The 14,958-nt window shown below is 44.5% G+C and overlaps 1 protein-coding gene across 1 annotated transcript in view; it reads right to left on the bottom strand.

Annotated features, from left to right (window-relative positions):
* The window catches only part of SPHK2 (sphingosine kinase 2), an 83,566-nt gene that overhangs the window by 32,012 nt on the left and 36,596 nt on the right, over positions 1-14,958 (bottom strand). The window contains exons 3-4 of the mRNA XM_073552088.1: positions 4,167-4,316; positions 3,983-4,077 (exon numbers count right to left, since the gene is read on the bottom strand). Coding sequence (XP_073408189.1) covers positions 3,983-4,077; positions 4,167-4,316 — 245 coding nt within the window. The remainder of the gene's footprint in view (positions 1-3,982; positions 4,078-4,166; positions 4,317-14,958) is intronic.

The following is a 14,958-nucleotide window of genomic DNA, read 5'->3' as shown; positions in this document are numbered from 1 at the left end:
TAAATACTTACGAAAATCCTTGCGGACCCGGGGAGAGGCGTTATCCCAGCCATCCATCAGCAATTCGGCCACCTCGTTCCAGAGCCGCCGGATCACCACGTTGTTCGAGTGCAGTTGGTGATGGGTGTCCCACAACGGGATCGCTCCTGGACTAGACGGATGAGCTCGTCGTTGTCCAGGGCGAGATCTTCCTCCCGTTGTGGAGGCTAGAAAAGAAAGACAAACATTAATCTTTGAAAGATTTTAAAATGAAAAATATAAAAAATAAAGAAGCCATGAAAAAAAAAATTTTTTAAATGAAAATAAAAGTAAAAAGCATGAATAAAAAACGCAGAAAAAAACCAGCATGAAAATTTAAAAAAAAAAAAAAATAAAAAATGATTACCAAAAAACACAGAAAATAAACCAGCATAGAACTTAAAAAAATCTAACAAAAAAAAACCCAAAAAAAAACAAAGCAGGAAAATTACCAAAAAACATTAAAAAAAAATAAACACCAGAAAGAATTATTTCAATACAGTTCCAAAAAAAAAAAAAAAGAGAATGATTAAAAACCAGCAGAGGAATTAACCCCCAAGAAATGTGAAAAAAATATAGAAGAAAATGAAACAAATAAAAAAAAAATAAATAAATGAAGATGAAAAAAAAAAAAAGGCAGAAAAAAAAAAGGAATGAAAAAAAAAAAAATTCAGTCCGTCTGTACTTACATTCCGTCTTCCCGCCCGCACTTGGCCTTGCTGCTCCTGCTGTTCCTCCGGTGGTGGTGGTGGTGTGGAGGAGGATGAGGTCTGAAAAGTAAACAAAAAAAAATTAGCCACATGTGTATATTTTTACCAATCCATAGGGAAGCATGGTACTCACTTCTTGTGCCTCTCGCCCTGTCCTGGGGACATATTCTTCACCAGATGAAGAACACATGCTGCAATAAAAAAAAAGAGACATAAGTACATAGAAATGTATTGAAAATTCAGCCAGACATTAGGTTTTATACTTACATTGGTACAGCTTGGGGTTTTTGCTGTTTTCAGTCTTGCAGCAGTCTGTAGAGTATTGGGGAATTCCAGTGCCCACACAATCTTTTATCACCTTGGTTTTTGGGAGTGGTTTTCCATTGTCTAGACCACATTCCAGACTTGTTTACCTCAAAAACGCATGCGCACAAAAAACGCAAGCGTGCGCAAGACCATGCGCACGCATGTGTTCCCATAGACTTCAATGTGTTGTTTTTGCGCATTCCGTGTGCAAGCGTTTTTTTGACGAGACAGAGCGGACCAAAAAATGCAACATGTTGCGCCTGGCGCGAAAGACAAAAAACGCATGCGCACGAAAACGCAAGCGTGCGCAAGACCATGCGCACGTCATGTTAAACATAGGTGCGCACGATGCGCTGCGCACAAAAGCGCTAATGTGAAACCAGCCTTACCGTGTTTTGGTGTTTTTAAAGGTTATTAGTCTGGCTTTTTGTATGTGTTTATGCCAATTAATAACTTTTTACATTTTGGCTGTTCCCAATTTTGTGGGTGTAACAGTCACCCACAGCCTGTACACATGGACCATACTGTAATCAGGCACACACTAGCACTCCTTGTCCTGTATCTGGTGGGGGGCATTTTTGTCTTTATTCCCCTCTACAGCGGGCTTCTTCAATACACAAACTTGTAGACAGTCTGCAGACAGGATTCCTGGAACATTCTTAATCCTTGACATTATGTTTAAGGGGGTGGGTGTTAGTATCTCTGCCCAACAAGGAGACTCATCCCAACAGTGGTAGGACAATAAGCCACACGTTCAGTTAGTTGATGCTGTGTGCTTTCAAGGACAAGGATCTGCAGCTGCAGCCAGGTCCTGTATCATGTATGGAGATTGGAGATCATTTGCCACATGGAATTGTGATGTCTCACCCCCTGCTGGCTTTGAGGACTGAATCTACAGACTGTTGTTGTGCGGTGACTTGCGAAGAGCTGGGATCCGAGGCGAGATTCCGGTGACCATGCGTATTGTTAGACGCTGCCACGTGGGACTGTGTTGTGTCCCTCATCTGCTGGATCCATTGAAATCACCCAGGGACTATTTCTATTTTCCTGGTGTCGGATTGCTGGGTGGCGCCCCCGGATCTGCTCTCTTTGTGTGGACTCATTGTGAGAATTACCTTCATTTGTGCTGCCCAGTTCCCTGTTCTAATAAATTTCGATAGATTGTTTATCGTACTAGTGTGTTTTCTCCTCTTTTATATTAAAAGTAATTAGGATTACTTCATCGGAGCTGGAGTTTTTTGATTGGCCACCTTAAGATGATAGAATCCTTTTCAGTATTCTGTCACTACATTTGACCCATCTAAACTATTAATGTGGGGGTACAGGTTATAGGATGCTGAAAGCAGCCCTCCGTGTGTCTAAAATCAGATGTGTTGCTGCTGAGAAATCATCTTTTATCACCTTTATATAAAAGTGACCTCTTCCAGGCTCCGGGGAGCATGGTGCCTGGAGATAACTCTGCAGCCCCGCCCCCCCCCCCCCCCCCCGAAATTATTTAACTTACAAGGGGAGTTGCCAGCGTGATGCGACACGGTTACCACGGTTACCAGTGCGATGTGACACGGTTACCAGTGCGATGTGACACGGTTACCACGGTTACCAGTGCGATGTGACACGGTTACCACGGTTACCAGTGCGATGTGACACGGTTACCACGGTTACCAGTGCGATGTGACACGGTTACCACGGTTACCAGTGCGATGTGACACGGTTACCACGGTTACCAGTGCGATGTGACACGGTTACCACTGTTACCAGTGCGATGTGACACGGTTACCACTGTTACCAGTGCGATGTGACACGGTTACCACTGTTACCAGTGCGATGTGACACGGTTACCACTGTTACCAGTGCGATGTGACACGGTTACCACTGTTACCAGTGCGATGTGACACGGTTACCACTGTTACCAGTGCGATGTGACACGGTTACCACTGTTACCAGTGCGATGTGACACGGTTACCACTGTTACCAGTGCGATGTGACACGGTTACCACTGTTACCAGTGCGATGTGACACGGTTACCACTGTTACCAGTGCGATGTGACACGGTTACCACTGTTACCAGTGCGATGTGACACGGTTACCACTGTTACCAGTGCGATGTGACACGGTTACCACTGTTACCAGTGCGATGTGACACGGTTACCACTGTTACCAGTGCGATGTGACACGGTTACCACTGTTACCAGTGCGATGTGACACGGTTACCACTGTTACCAGTGTGATGTGACACGGTTACCACTGTTACCAGTGTGATGTGACACGGTTACCACTGTTACCAGTGTGATGTGACACGGTTACCAGTGTGATGTGACATGGTTACCAGTGTGATGTGTAAAGCTGTGTACCCATGTGCGGATTGTTTGCGGATTTTATGCATTATTGCCGCAAAAACGCATAAAATAAGCAAGCCATTGAATTCAATGGCATTCCACACATGCTGTGCTAGTGCTGCGTATTTTTCCGCGGCTAAATCACATCGCGGAAAAATACGCAGCTGGCTCATTGTTTTTTCGGACAATGTGCGGATGGTACCCAGAGTCTGAAGGAGAGGAGACTGTCCTCCTGGCCCTGGGTAATATATCCCTGGTTAAAAAAAGAATTAAAATAAAAAAGGGGATTTTCAGCAGCCCTGCTCTGTCATGACAATCCATCAGCGCACAGCGATCACGCGTCAGGGACTTCTGACGCACTTCTGGCTGACACGTGGTAAATGCTGCTGTCAGCGATTGATAGCAGCATTTAACTACACAGCCACAGGTGGATCTGAGATTCACCCACAGCTGTTCGAGGCATTTGATGGCTGATTAAATCATCCATCAAGTGCAGGGAAAAACGCGGGCTCGGCATCAAAGCCCGCATAAAAGGCATGACGTAAATATAAGTCATCGGTCATGAAGGGGTTAAATGTCATTATTGCATATGAAAAGTATTTGGCAACTCACCTCAAAGAGAAGTCCATCTCCAGAGATAACCACTATACCATCCCACTCTTCCAAATTAATGCTCTGCACCAGCTCTCGGGCATGATTTTGTCTTTCTAAAAAGGAAAAAAAACATCAAAAAAGTAAAACGCTATAGAGGCAATTAGAACCGTCCTATAGTAATGATCATAAACTAAAGGTCTACCTGTTTGGATAAGGTTATAGCTGATGTCTGCTTCCGTGATGATGGGCAGGATGTGTGTGTGACACTGCTGCAAGGCGTTGCCCCGTCCTCCACATGGATTCAGTAAAAGCATTAAACGCCGGGGCTTGGGCTGTAGCGTTAGAGAAATCTCTGGAGAAGAAAAAAATATATGAAAACGTAGAGCGAAAAATGGCAGAAATGCAACCAGAGCGCAAAGATGCCAGAGGGAAGGATCAGCTTAAAGAGGTCTTCTACTACAGTGATATTGGGATGGGTCACAGATATCAGATCAATGGGAGTCCAGGCACCTGGCTGTAACCCCAACCAATTAGCTGTTGTCAGCTCCAGCAGGAGCCAGATGTATTCACAACGGAACGCCATAGTTCCATCACACTGCTTAGTAGCCGTTCCCAGGTACTACAGATCTGCTTATTCAAATGCTTAGGATAGGACAGACTGAAAATATGGGGCCTTAGGGTTCACATATTCACTGAAGTCCTGTGTACAGCGCCTTCTGGCCTCAGAGAGTGTAAGGGATCATACTTATCTGCGAGTTAAATGGATGAATGAATCCGATTAAAAAAAAAAAAAAAAAAAACGGATTTTACTCTAACCAATGTTAATCTATGAGTACCTGCTCATCTGCGATTTTTTTCTCAGCTGAAATCAGAGAAGAAAAAAAAAACCAAACAAACATGACACTTGGACCATGCAAGTGCCGTCCAATTTTTACACACCGATGTCCTTTGAAAAGCTAGCAATTAATCTGGCAAACAGTAAAATCACAGCAGGATCCGATAGAATAGAAATAATATATACACATAGAATAGATACAGCTCTGGCAAAAATTAAGAGACCACTGCAAAATTATCATTTTGTCTGATTTTTCTCTTTATAGGTATACTTGAGTAAAATCTAAATTGCTCTTTTATTCTATAAACTACTGACAACATGTCTTCGAATTTCCAAGCACTAAATTTTGTATTTATTTTCAGAAAATGAGAAATGGTCATAATAACAAAAAATGCAGTGCTTGCAGACCTCAAATAATGCTACGAAAACAAGTTCACAATCATTTAGAAACAACAATACTAATGTTTTAACTCAGGAAGAGTTCAGAAATCAATATTTTGTGGAATAACCATGATTTTTAATCACAGCTTTCATGCGCCCTAGCATACTTTCCACCAGTCTTTCACACTGCTTTTGGGTGACCTAATGACACTCCTGGTCCGCGGCGTACCGTCAATAGTAGCAGACCATGCAGCTGCTATGGGGCCCGACAGGTGAGGGGGCCCTCGACGGCCGCTGCGGTTTGGCAGCTGTGCTGACCATGGCCGCACCTATAATGAGGCGATTTACACCAGCTGCTCAAGCGGCAGGCAGCAGCGTGCAGCATTATGCGCGCCTCTACCCGCAGCACCTACAATTTAGCCTCTGCACGCTGATGCTGCGGTCGTGCAAGAGGCTGTAATTGATGCGGTCACAGGAGGGAAGGTGTCAGGGCCCCCCTGATCATGTGACCCATGACTCCTCCCCTCCTGTGACCTCATCACAGGTCCTGTGTGCATCATTCCTTGGTTTATGCAGGACTGCTGTGTCATCGTGTGCGAGCTGTGTGTGCACGCGCCACACGTGTGTGAGCTGTGCGTGCGCGCAACACGTGTGTGAGCTGTTTGTAATACGTGTGAGCTGTGTGGTACGTGTGTGTGTGCTAAAGCAAAAGTTGGCAAAACCTGCCAGTGTTCTACGATTTGGGTGAGGACATTCATTGCATGTGGGCTGGTGAATTTTTTTTTGGTCAGGGCTGCTTTTTAGTCTCAGCCTGGCCCGGTGTACGGAGCCGCGCGTGTGCACGAGGTGCACGGAGCGGAGCCGCACGTGTACGGAGCAGAGATGTGTACGGAGCTGAGCAGCGCATGTGCGAGGTGTAAGGAGCAGAGCTGCACGTGTACGAGGTGTATGGACCCGCGTGTGTGCGAGGTGTACGAAGCGGAACTGCGAGTGTACAAAGGTGTATGGAGCAAAGCCACATGTGTACAAGGTTTACGGAGCGGAGCCGCGCGAGGTGCAAGGAGCAGAGATGTGTACGGAGCCGAGCAGCGCGTGTGCGAGGTGCACGGAGCGGAGCCGCATGTGTACGGAGCTGAGCAGCGCGTGTGCGAGGTGCACGGAGCGGAGCCGCATGTGTACGGAGCTGAGCAGCGCGTGTGCGAGGTGCACGGAGCGGAGCCGCACGTGTACAGAGCAGAGATGTGTACGGAGCTAAGCAGTGCGTGTGCGAGGTGTAAGGAGCAGAGCCGCACGTGTACGAGGTGTACGGAGCAGAGTCGCACATGTGTGAGGTGTATGGACCCGCGTGTGTGCGAGGTGTACGGAGCGGAACTGCGAGTGTACAAAGGTGTATGGAGCAAAGCCGAATGTGTACAAGGTTTACGGAGTGGAGCCATTTGTGTACAAGGTGTACAGAGCGTGGCCACGTGTGTACAAGGTGTACGGAGCAGAGCAGCATGTGTACGAGGTTTACGGAGTGGAGCCATGTGTGTACTGAGTGGAGCCGTGTGTGTGCGAGATGTATAGAGCAGAGCTGTGTGTGCAAGGCACAAAAAGCGGAACCGTGCGTTTATGATGTGTGCAGAGCCATACGTGTACAAGGTGTATGGTGGGGAGCATTCATACCTCCCAGTGGGACAGTCCCGATTTTGAGAGAGATTCTGTCCCACTGCCCCGGCAAAGTAAGAGCTTACTTTTCCCGCTGACACAGGAGTACACGGCGGACCCCCGCGGAGTACTTTAAAATTCGCACGTGACGTTCTACCGGAAGTGATGTGCTAGAAGCTGAATGGAAATTAGGTAATTTCGGGAGAAGATTGTGACGGAACCATGGAGGCTCTTCGGGAAGGTTTCAGATCCATCACCGTGTCCTCCTCTAACAGCGCGGACAGCAGGATCGCCTTGGACTCGGGGTTGCCTGCCATGTAAGCGGATCATGATATGTCCTGCATCGAGAGGCTCAGGTGGGCACTACAGTGGGAGCCGGGCTGCTATAGTATCTTTATAGAATCTCTCTAATCTTTTTTTTTTCCCTCTTTTGTTTTTTTCTCTGTTTCTTTCCTTCTTTCTCTCTTTGTTCTTTCTGTTCTTTCATTTCCTCAGTACCAGTCAGTGTGCCCACAGTACCAGTAGAACAAGAGGAGTAGGAAACTAGGTGGCACTGGTCATATTGAGCCTCTCATACTTTTTACTGGTGTATAATCATATGCCCTGCACACCCCCATAAAGTGGGCCAGCCCCATAAAACAGAGTACAAACAAATCACTATTACTATCAGTTCAAGTGGACAATTATATACGTAAAGTTAATGATGTCCCTGTGCCAAGCTGTCCGGAGGATCAGAATACACTGAGGAGACCAGAGCAGCGGGGTTTGGGGAGAAGAATTATATGGGGCCCATTATACCGTATGAAGTAATATATGGTGCCCATTATGCCGTATGAAGTAATATATGGTGCCTATTACAATGTAGGAAGTAATATATGGTGCCCAATATACTGTATGAAGTAATATATGGTGCCCATTATACTGTATGCAGTAATATATGGGACCCAATATACTGTAGGCAGTAATATATGGTGCCCATTATACTGTATGAATATATGTGGCCCATTATACTGTAGGCAGTAATATATGGTGCCCATTATGCTGTATGAAGTAATATATGGGTCCCATTATGCTGTATGGAGCATTATATGGGGCCCATTATACTGTACGAAGTAATATATGGGGCACATAATACTGTAATGGAGCATTATGTGGGGATAGGGGATGACTTTGTTGTGGATCCGACCGTTGGGACCTCCATGATCCTGGGAAACATAGCTTTGAAGAGCACCATGTAAATGGAGCTGTGGTCAGTCATACGCACTGTGGTGCCATTCACATGTGGCTCTTCAAATAACTCCTTAAAGAGAGTGATGAGGGGTCAACAAAGTATAGCAAAAATTCACTGATCGGGGTGAGGAGTGTTATAGTTTGTGGGCTGGTGGGATTTGTGTGGCAGGGCTGCATTTTTGTCCCAGTCTGGCCCTGTGCCAGGCCTACCATTGCGATTAATGACCCTTGTTCTGGATACTTCTCTGTTGTTCTTCTATGTGCGTGTGATGCCGCTGACATCCTTGTGTTTGGTCACTTTTTTTTTTTCTATTTATCTAAATCAAAATGTCCACTACTGTACTCCATTTTACAGGATAGATATGAGAATTTACTTTGTGTGTGTGTGTGGGGGGGGGGGGGCGTCATTTTGCTGTTCGCCTCAGGCAGCAGAGAGGCTAGGTTCACCCCTGGTGCCGACAGTACTCTCCCCTTTAATTAAATGTAAGCAAATGTATACCCCCTGGTCCCTTGAATCTCCCCTTTCCTGGTTTCCTGGTCAGTTGTTGGCTGGTCTCTGGCTGGATTTGCATAAGAACGCCACGCCTCCTGGCAGCCAGAGAGCAGCACACGTGCATTGCAGGAAGCAGAAAACATTCATGAGCCTCTCTCACTCAGGGAGAGGGACACACACAAGACGGTGAGCCCAGCTGGGGGTGGACTTTTTTCGTTAAATGTGTCCCTTCACTGTGCTGGCAGCCTGGCACTTTACATTTACAACGGCTCTTGCTGCACTTTGCACCTTACAGAGGGGGGCCCAGCTGCACGCACTGTGGAGGGGGCCCTGCATGCACGTGTGTGTGTGTGTGTGTGTGTGTGTGTGTGTGTGTGTGTGTGTGTGTGTGTGTGTGTGTGTGTGTGAGATATATATATTTTTTCTTCCTTTTTTTTGGCATCCAGACTTTTGCTATGGAGCCCCATAATTTCTATGTACGCCCCTGCTCCTGGTACAAAAATTTAAGCAGTTCTTTGTTTGATGGCTTGTGACTATCCATCTTCCTCTTGATTACATTCCAGAGGTTTTCAATGGGGTTCAGGTCTGGAGATTGGGCTGGCCATGACAGGGATTTGATCTGGTGGTCCTTCATCCACACAACGATTGACCTAGCTGTGTGGCATGGCACATTGTCCTGCCGGGAAAACCAGTCCTCAGAGTTGGGGGAACACTGTCTGAGCAGAAGGAATCAATGGTTTTCCAGGATAACCTTGTATGCAGCTTTATTCATTCGTCCTTCGCAAAGATTAACCTGCCCAATTCCAGCCTTGCTGAAGCACCCCCAGATCATCACCGATCCTCCACCAAATTTCACAGTGGGTGCAAGACACTGTGGCTTGTATGCCTCTCCAGGTCTCAGTCTAACCATTAGATGACCAGGTGAAGGGTAAAGCTGAAAATTAGACTCATCAGAGATTACCTTACTCCAGTCCTCTACAGTCCAATCCTTATGGTCTTTGTCAATCTTCAGTCTGACTCTCCTTTTCTTCTCACTGATGAAAGGCTTATTTTCTACGTTTACATGACTTGAGTCCTGCCTCTAGAAGCCTGTTACGAACTGTTCTTGCGATGCACGTCACCCCTGCTGCCATTTGCCATTCCTTTTGTAGGTCACTTGATGTCATCCTGCAGTTGCTGAGTGACATTCGAATAAGATGACGGTCATCCCGGTCAATAGAGAGTAGATTTCGCCCTCTGCCGGTCTGTAGCTTTGTTGTCCTCAATGTCTGCTGCTTGACCCTGTGGTAATGGACTGCCATCTTAGAAATTTTAAGGATGGCACCAACATGGCACTCACTGTATCCCTCTGCTAGTAAAGCCAGAATTGAGCCCTTCTTATCCTCACTCAAGATTTTTCTTTTCAACTCCTTTGGCATGGTTAAGTTATTTTTCCATTCCTATTACTTTTGGGATATTACTAGCACTTGTTTTGCCATCCAGCTTGTCCTATTGCAAGAGATTGTGAACACCATAGCAGGTTTTGTTTTACACTTTCCTTCTTTAAGATTTGGTTCAGATGATCAGCTAATCAGAAGCACATTAAGTAGAATGAGGTGTACTCTGGTTGGAATTCAACTGATACTGGAATGGAATGGCTGTCAGACATGTAGAGAAGCCGATTCATATAAAACTGCAGTGGTCTCTTCGTTTTTAACATAGTTTTGAACATAGTAACATAGTTTTGAAGGCTGAAGGAAGACCTTATGTCCATCTAGTTCAGCCTATTTTTAGTGCAGCTGTTCTGCATTGTTGATCCTGGGGAAGGCAAAAAACCCACAGAGTAGAAGCCAATTTTCTCCATAGGGAAAAAAAATTCCTTCCCCTAAGCTGGGTCAACCATCTACCTATAATATTCTGTTATTCTTAACCTTCTATACTGTTACTCACAAGAAAAGCATCCATTCCTTTCTTAAATTCATTCAGTGAGTTGGCCATCACCACTTCCTCAGGAAGAGAATTCCAGAGCCTCACTGCTCTTACCGTGAAGAACCCTCTTCTATGCTGGTGCAGAAATTGTCTTTCCTCCAAACGAAGAGAATGCCCCCTTGTTCTTGTCACAGTCCTTGGTACAAACAGTTCATTGGAGAGATCTCAGTATTGCCCTCTGATATACTTTAAGTCTCCCCCAAGTCTTCTCTTTTCTAGAGTAAATAGACCTAATTTTGATAACCTTTCTGGGTATTGTAGTGAACCAACTCCATTTTAGTAGCCCGCCTTTGAACCCTTTCAAGTTCAGTAATGTCTTTCTTGAGCACCCAATACTCCAAGTGTGGTCTGACGAGTGATTTGTACAGAGGGAGAATTAGGTTTTCATCTCGTGTCCCCAGACCTCTTCTAATGCATCCCGTGACCCTATTTGCTTTGGTGGCAGCTGCCTGACACTGGGCACTCCAATTTAGCTTCTTATTGACTAAGATGCCCAAGTCTTTTTCCATGCCTGATTTCCCCAGCAGTTTCACATTCAGTAAGTAATTGTAGCATCTGTTTCTCCTTCGCATGTGCATAACCTTACACTTATCTGTGTTAAACCTCATTTGCCATTTTTCAGCCCAATTCTCCAATTTACTCAAATCTGTCTGTAGTTGCAAACTGTCCTCCTTTGTGTTAACTACCTTACATAGTTTTGTATCATCTGCAAATACTGATATTTTACTGTGTAAGCCATCCACTAGATCATTAATAAATATATTAAATAGTGGGGGGCCCAATACAGGACCCTGTGGTACCCCACTAGTAACCCTGGCCCAATCTGAGTATGCCCCATTAATAACCACTCTTTGTTTTCTATCACTAAGCCAGCTACCTACCCATCTACACACATTTTCCCCTAGCCCAAGCTTTCTCATCTTACTTACCAATCTTTTATGTGGGACAGTGTCAAATGCTTTAGAGAAGTCGAGATAAATGACATCCAATGATTTTCCTTGGGCCATTTCAGAGCTTACATCCTCATAGAAGCTGATCAGGTTAGTTTGACAGGAGCGATCCTTCATAAATCCATGTTGATATGGAGTTAAACATTTATTAACATTGAGATAATCCATAATGGTATCCCTTAGAAACCATTCAAAAATTTTACCCACAACAAATGTTAAGCTTACCGGCCTATAGTTTCCAGGTTCCCTTTAACACCCCTTTTTGAATATTGGTACATTTGGTTGCCGCCAATCAAAAGGAACAGACCCTGTTTCTATAGAGTCTTTAAATATAAGGAATAGAGACCTGTCTATCACATTACTTAACTCCCTTAATACCCGAGGGTGAATGCCATGAGGCCTGGTGATTTGTCAATTTTAATCTTGCTAAGGTGGTTCTGCACTTCTTCCTGGGTTAGGCAGGTAATACTTAATGGGGAGTTTACATTATCACTCTGCATTTCCCCTGGCAAATCCTTTTCCTGTGTGAACACTGTTGAGAAAAAAGTATTTAAAACATTTGCTTTTCCCACATCGCTCTCTATGATTTCACACTCATTGTTCTTTAAAGGGCCGACACCATCAATTTTAATCATTTTACTGTTTATATAATTAAAGAATGGTTTGGGGTTTGTTTTCCTTTCCTTAGCAATGAGTCTCTCAGGTTCCACTTTTGCTAAATGTATTTGTTTTTTTACACATTTTATTTTTTTCTCTATAACTTTTTAATGCTTTTTCATTGCCTTCTTGTTTTAGCTTCTTAAATGCCTTGTTCTTGTTATTTATTGCCCTTTTTTACATCGTTATTTAGCCACGTTGGTGTTCTCCTGTTCCTAGCCCTTTTATTTCTGTACGGTATGGCTAGCTCGCAGTGGGTGTATGAAACATTTAAATATTTCCCATTTATTTTCTGTGCTCCTATTTGAGGACATTGTCCCAATCAATTCGGCAAAGGTCCTCTCTAAGCTGATCAATCTTTGCTTTCCTGAAATTCAGCGTTTTTGTAACCCCCTTCCAGGGCACCTTACCGAAGGACAAGTGGAATTGTATTATATTGTGGTCACTGTTCCCTAGGTGCCCATCGACTCGTACGTCTGTTATTCTATCTGGCCTGTTGCTTAAAATTATGTCCAGAAGGGCTGTCCCTCTAGTTGGGCCCTGCACAAGTTGTGACAGATAATTATCCTTGGTCACTGACAGAAATTGGTTTCCTTTCTGAGATACGCAGGTTTCAGTTTCCCAGTCTGTCGGGGTAGTTGAAGTCCTCCATAATAATCACCTCATTGTGATTTGCAGCTTTGTCTATTTGTTTCAATAATACATTTTCAGTGGTTTCTGTTATATTTGGTGAGTTATAACAAAACCCTATTACTTTTCTCTCCTTGTATCTCCACCCATAGAGACTCCACCTCTTCATTTCCCTCTTGTATATCTTCTCTTAGTGTGGGCTTTAAAGTGGACTTTATATATATATATATATATATATATATATATATATATATATATATATATATATATATATATATATATATATATATATATATATATATAGACAGACTCCACCCCCTTTCCTTTTTTTACGATCCCTCCTAAACAAATCATATCCTTGCAAGTTAGCCGCCCAGTCATAGCTGTCGTCTAACCATGTCTCAGTTATTCCTACTATGTCGTATTTTTCCTCATACATTACCAACTCCAGATCTTCAATCTTATTGGTCAGGCTTCTTGCGTTGGTCAGCATGCAGGAAAGAAGTTTTGCTTCAATTTTCTTAGCTTCCTTCTGAGTACCCTGTCTTGGGTCCTCTTTACCACATCTAGTATCCTTGATTAGTTTGTCTTTCTGCTGCATGTTCTTGTCTGCTGTTTTTCCTCCCATCCCCTCTTCTAGTTTGAAGCCCTCCTGATGTGTGGCAAGTCTTCTGGCAAATGTGTGTTTCCCAGGTTTTGTGAGGTGTATCTCATCTCTTGTGAGAAGTCCATCGTAGAGGTAATTCACGCCATGGTCCAAGAATCCAAATCCTTGCTGCCTGCACCACCGTCGTAGCCAGTTGTTCACCTCTAGTATCCCATTCCATCTTCTGATGCCATGGCTATCAACTGGGAGGATTGATGAGAAAACAACCTGTACGTTCCGTTCCTTTATTTACATCCCCAGAATTTCAAAGTCTTCGCAGATAGTTGGTAGGTCATTTCTTGCCGTGTCGTTTGTGCCTACATGTATCAGTAGGAAAGGGTAGTCGTCTTAGGATTTGAGGATAGTTGGTATCCTGTTGGCCACATCCTTGATTTTTGCTCCTGGGAGGCAGCATACTTCTCGTGCGGTTATGTCCGGCCTGCAGAAAGTTGCCTCCGTGCCTCTTAGTAGTGAGTCGCCCACAACTACCACTCTTCTTTTCTTTCCGGACCCACTGCTTGTTGCTCGTGAGTGTTTTTGAGTGTCATTTGTTTCCGCTTTTGTTGACAGAGTAACTTTTGTTGATAGTGTGTCTTCTCTTGTAGATACGGTATCATCCTGAGCTGTGCCATTTTCGTTCTCCAGCATGAGGGCTTCATATTGGTTGCTAAGCTGTGTGGGAGGTGATGACCACTTGATCCGTTTGCTTCTTTTCGTCACATGGCTCCACTTTTCAGCCTCTGTATGTGCTCTGAAGCTTTTCTCACTTTCCAAATCCTGAATGGTTGCTTCTGCTTCATCCAAGAAGTCCTCATGTTCTTTAATTACCTTCAATGTTGCTATTCTTTCTTCCAGTCCCTGCACCTTTTCCTCTAAGAGGGCAACAAGTTTGCACTTCTGACAGGTAAAGTTTTTGCCAGAGCTGTAGATCTAAGGATATCAGTCACACATATAATCAGTGCAGTACTTGTGTAGCTAACTGTACAAGTTTTCTTTATACTACTTTCTGAAAAAAATGGTGCAGGATCCCGACATTTTATTAACTAGCAGAGAGAAAACGGACAGCTGGGGCAGATCTTTATAGCCTGGTAAGCGGATAAGTCCCATGGAGGTTCAGTCTATCAATATCAGCTCACAGCTGTATACTTAGCCTTTACTGGCAATTAAAATGGATGGACGTCTCCTCACCCAAAAATGAAGTAGGGTCCCCCTATATTTATCAGCAAAGGCTACACAGACAGCCTAGGGCTGATATTAATAGCCTAGGAACCAGCCATGAATATTTGCCCCGTCCCACACTAAAAACCATCAGCTGAGACGCCCCATAACTAGCATCTCCATAAGATGCGCCAAATCTGGTACTTAGCCTCGCCCTTCCCACTTACTCTGGTGTGGTCACAAGTGGGGTGATAGCTGGGGGGGGGGGGAATTAAAATTAATTAACTATCTTCCTCACCAGTCTGCTGAGAAGATAATCCATTTTCCCCACGACAGGTCTAGTTCTGCTACATTTAGATGGCAAGAGACATTGCAGCATGATGCGACTATATAGCCTGT

This window comes from Dendrobates tinctorius, unplaced genomic scaffold (assembly GCF_039654945.1).
Source record: "Dendrobates tinctorius isolate UK_male_01 unplaced genomic scaffold, ASM3965494v1 ptg000184l, whole genome shotgun sequence".
Lineage (NCBI taxonomy): Eukaryota > Metazoa > Chordata > Amphibia > Anura > Dendrobatidae > Dendrobates > Dendrobates tinctorius.
This window is presented reverse-complemented; position numbering and strand designations above follow the sequence as displayed.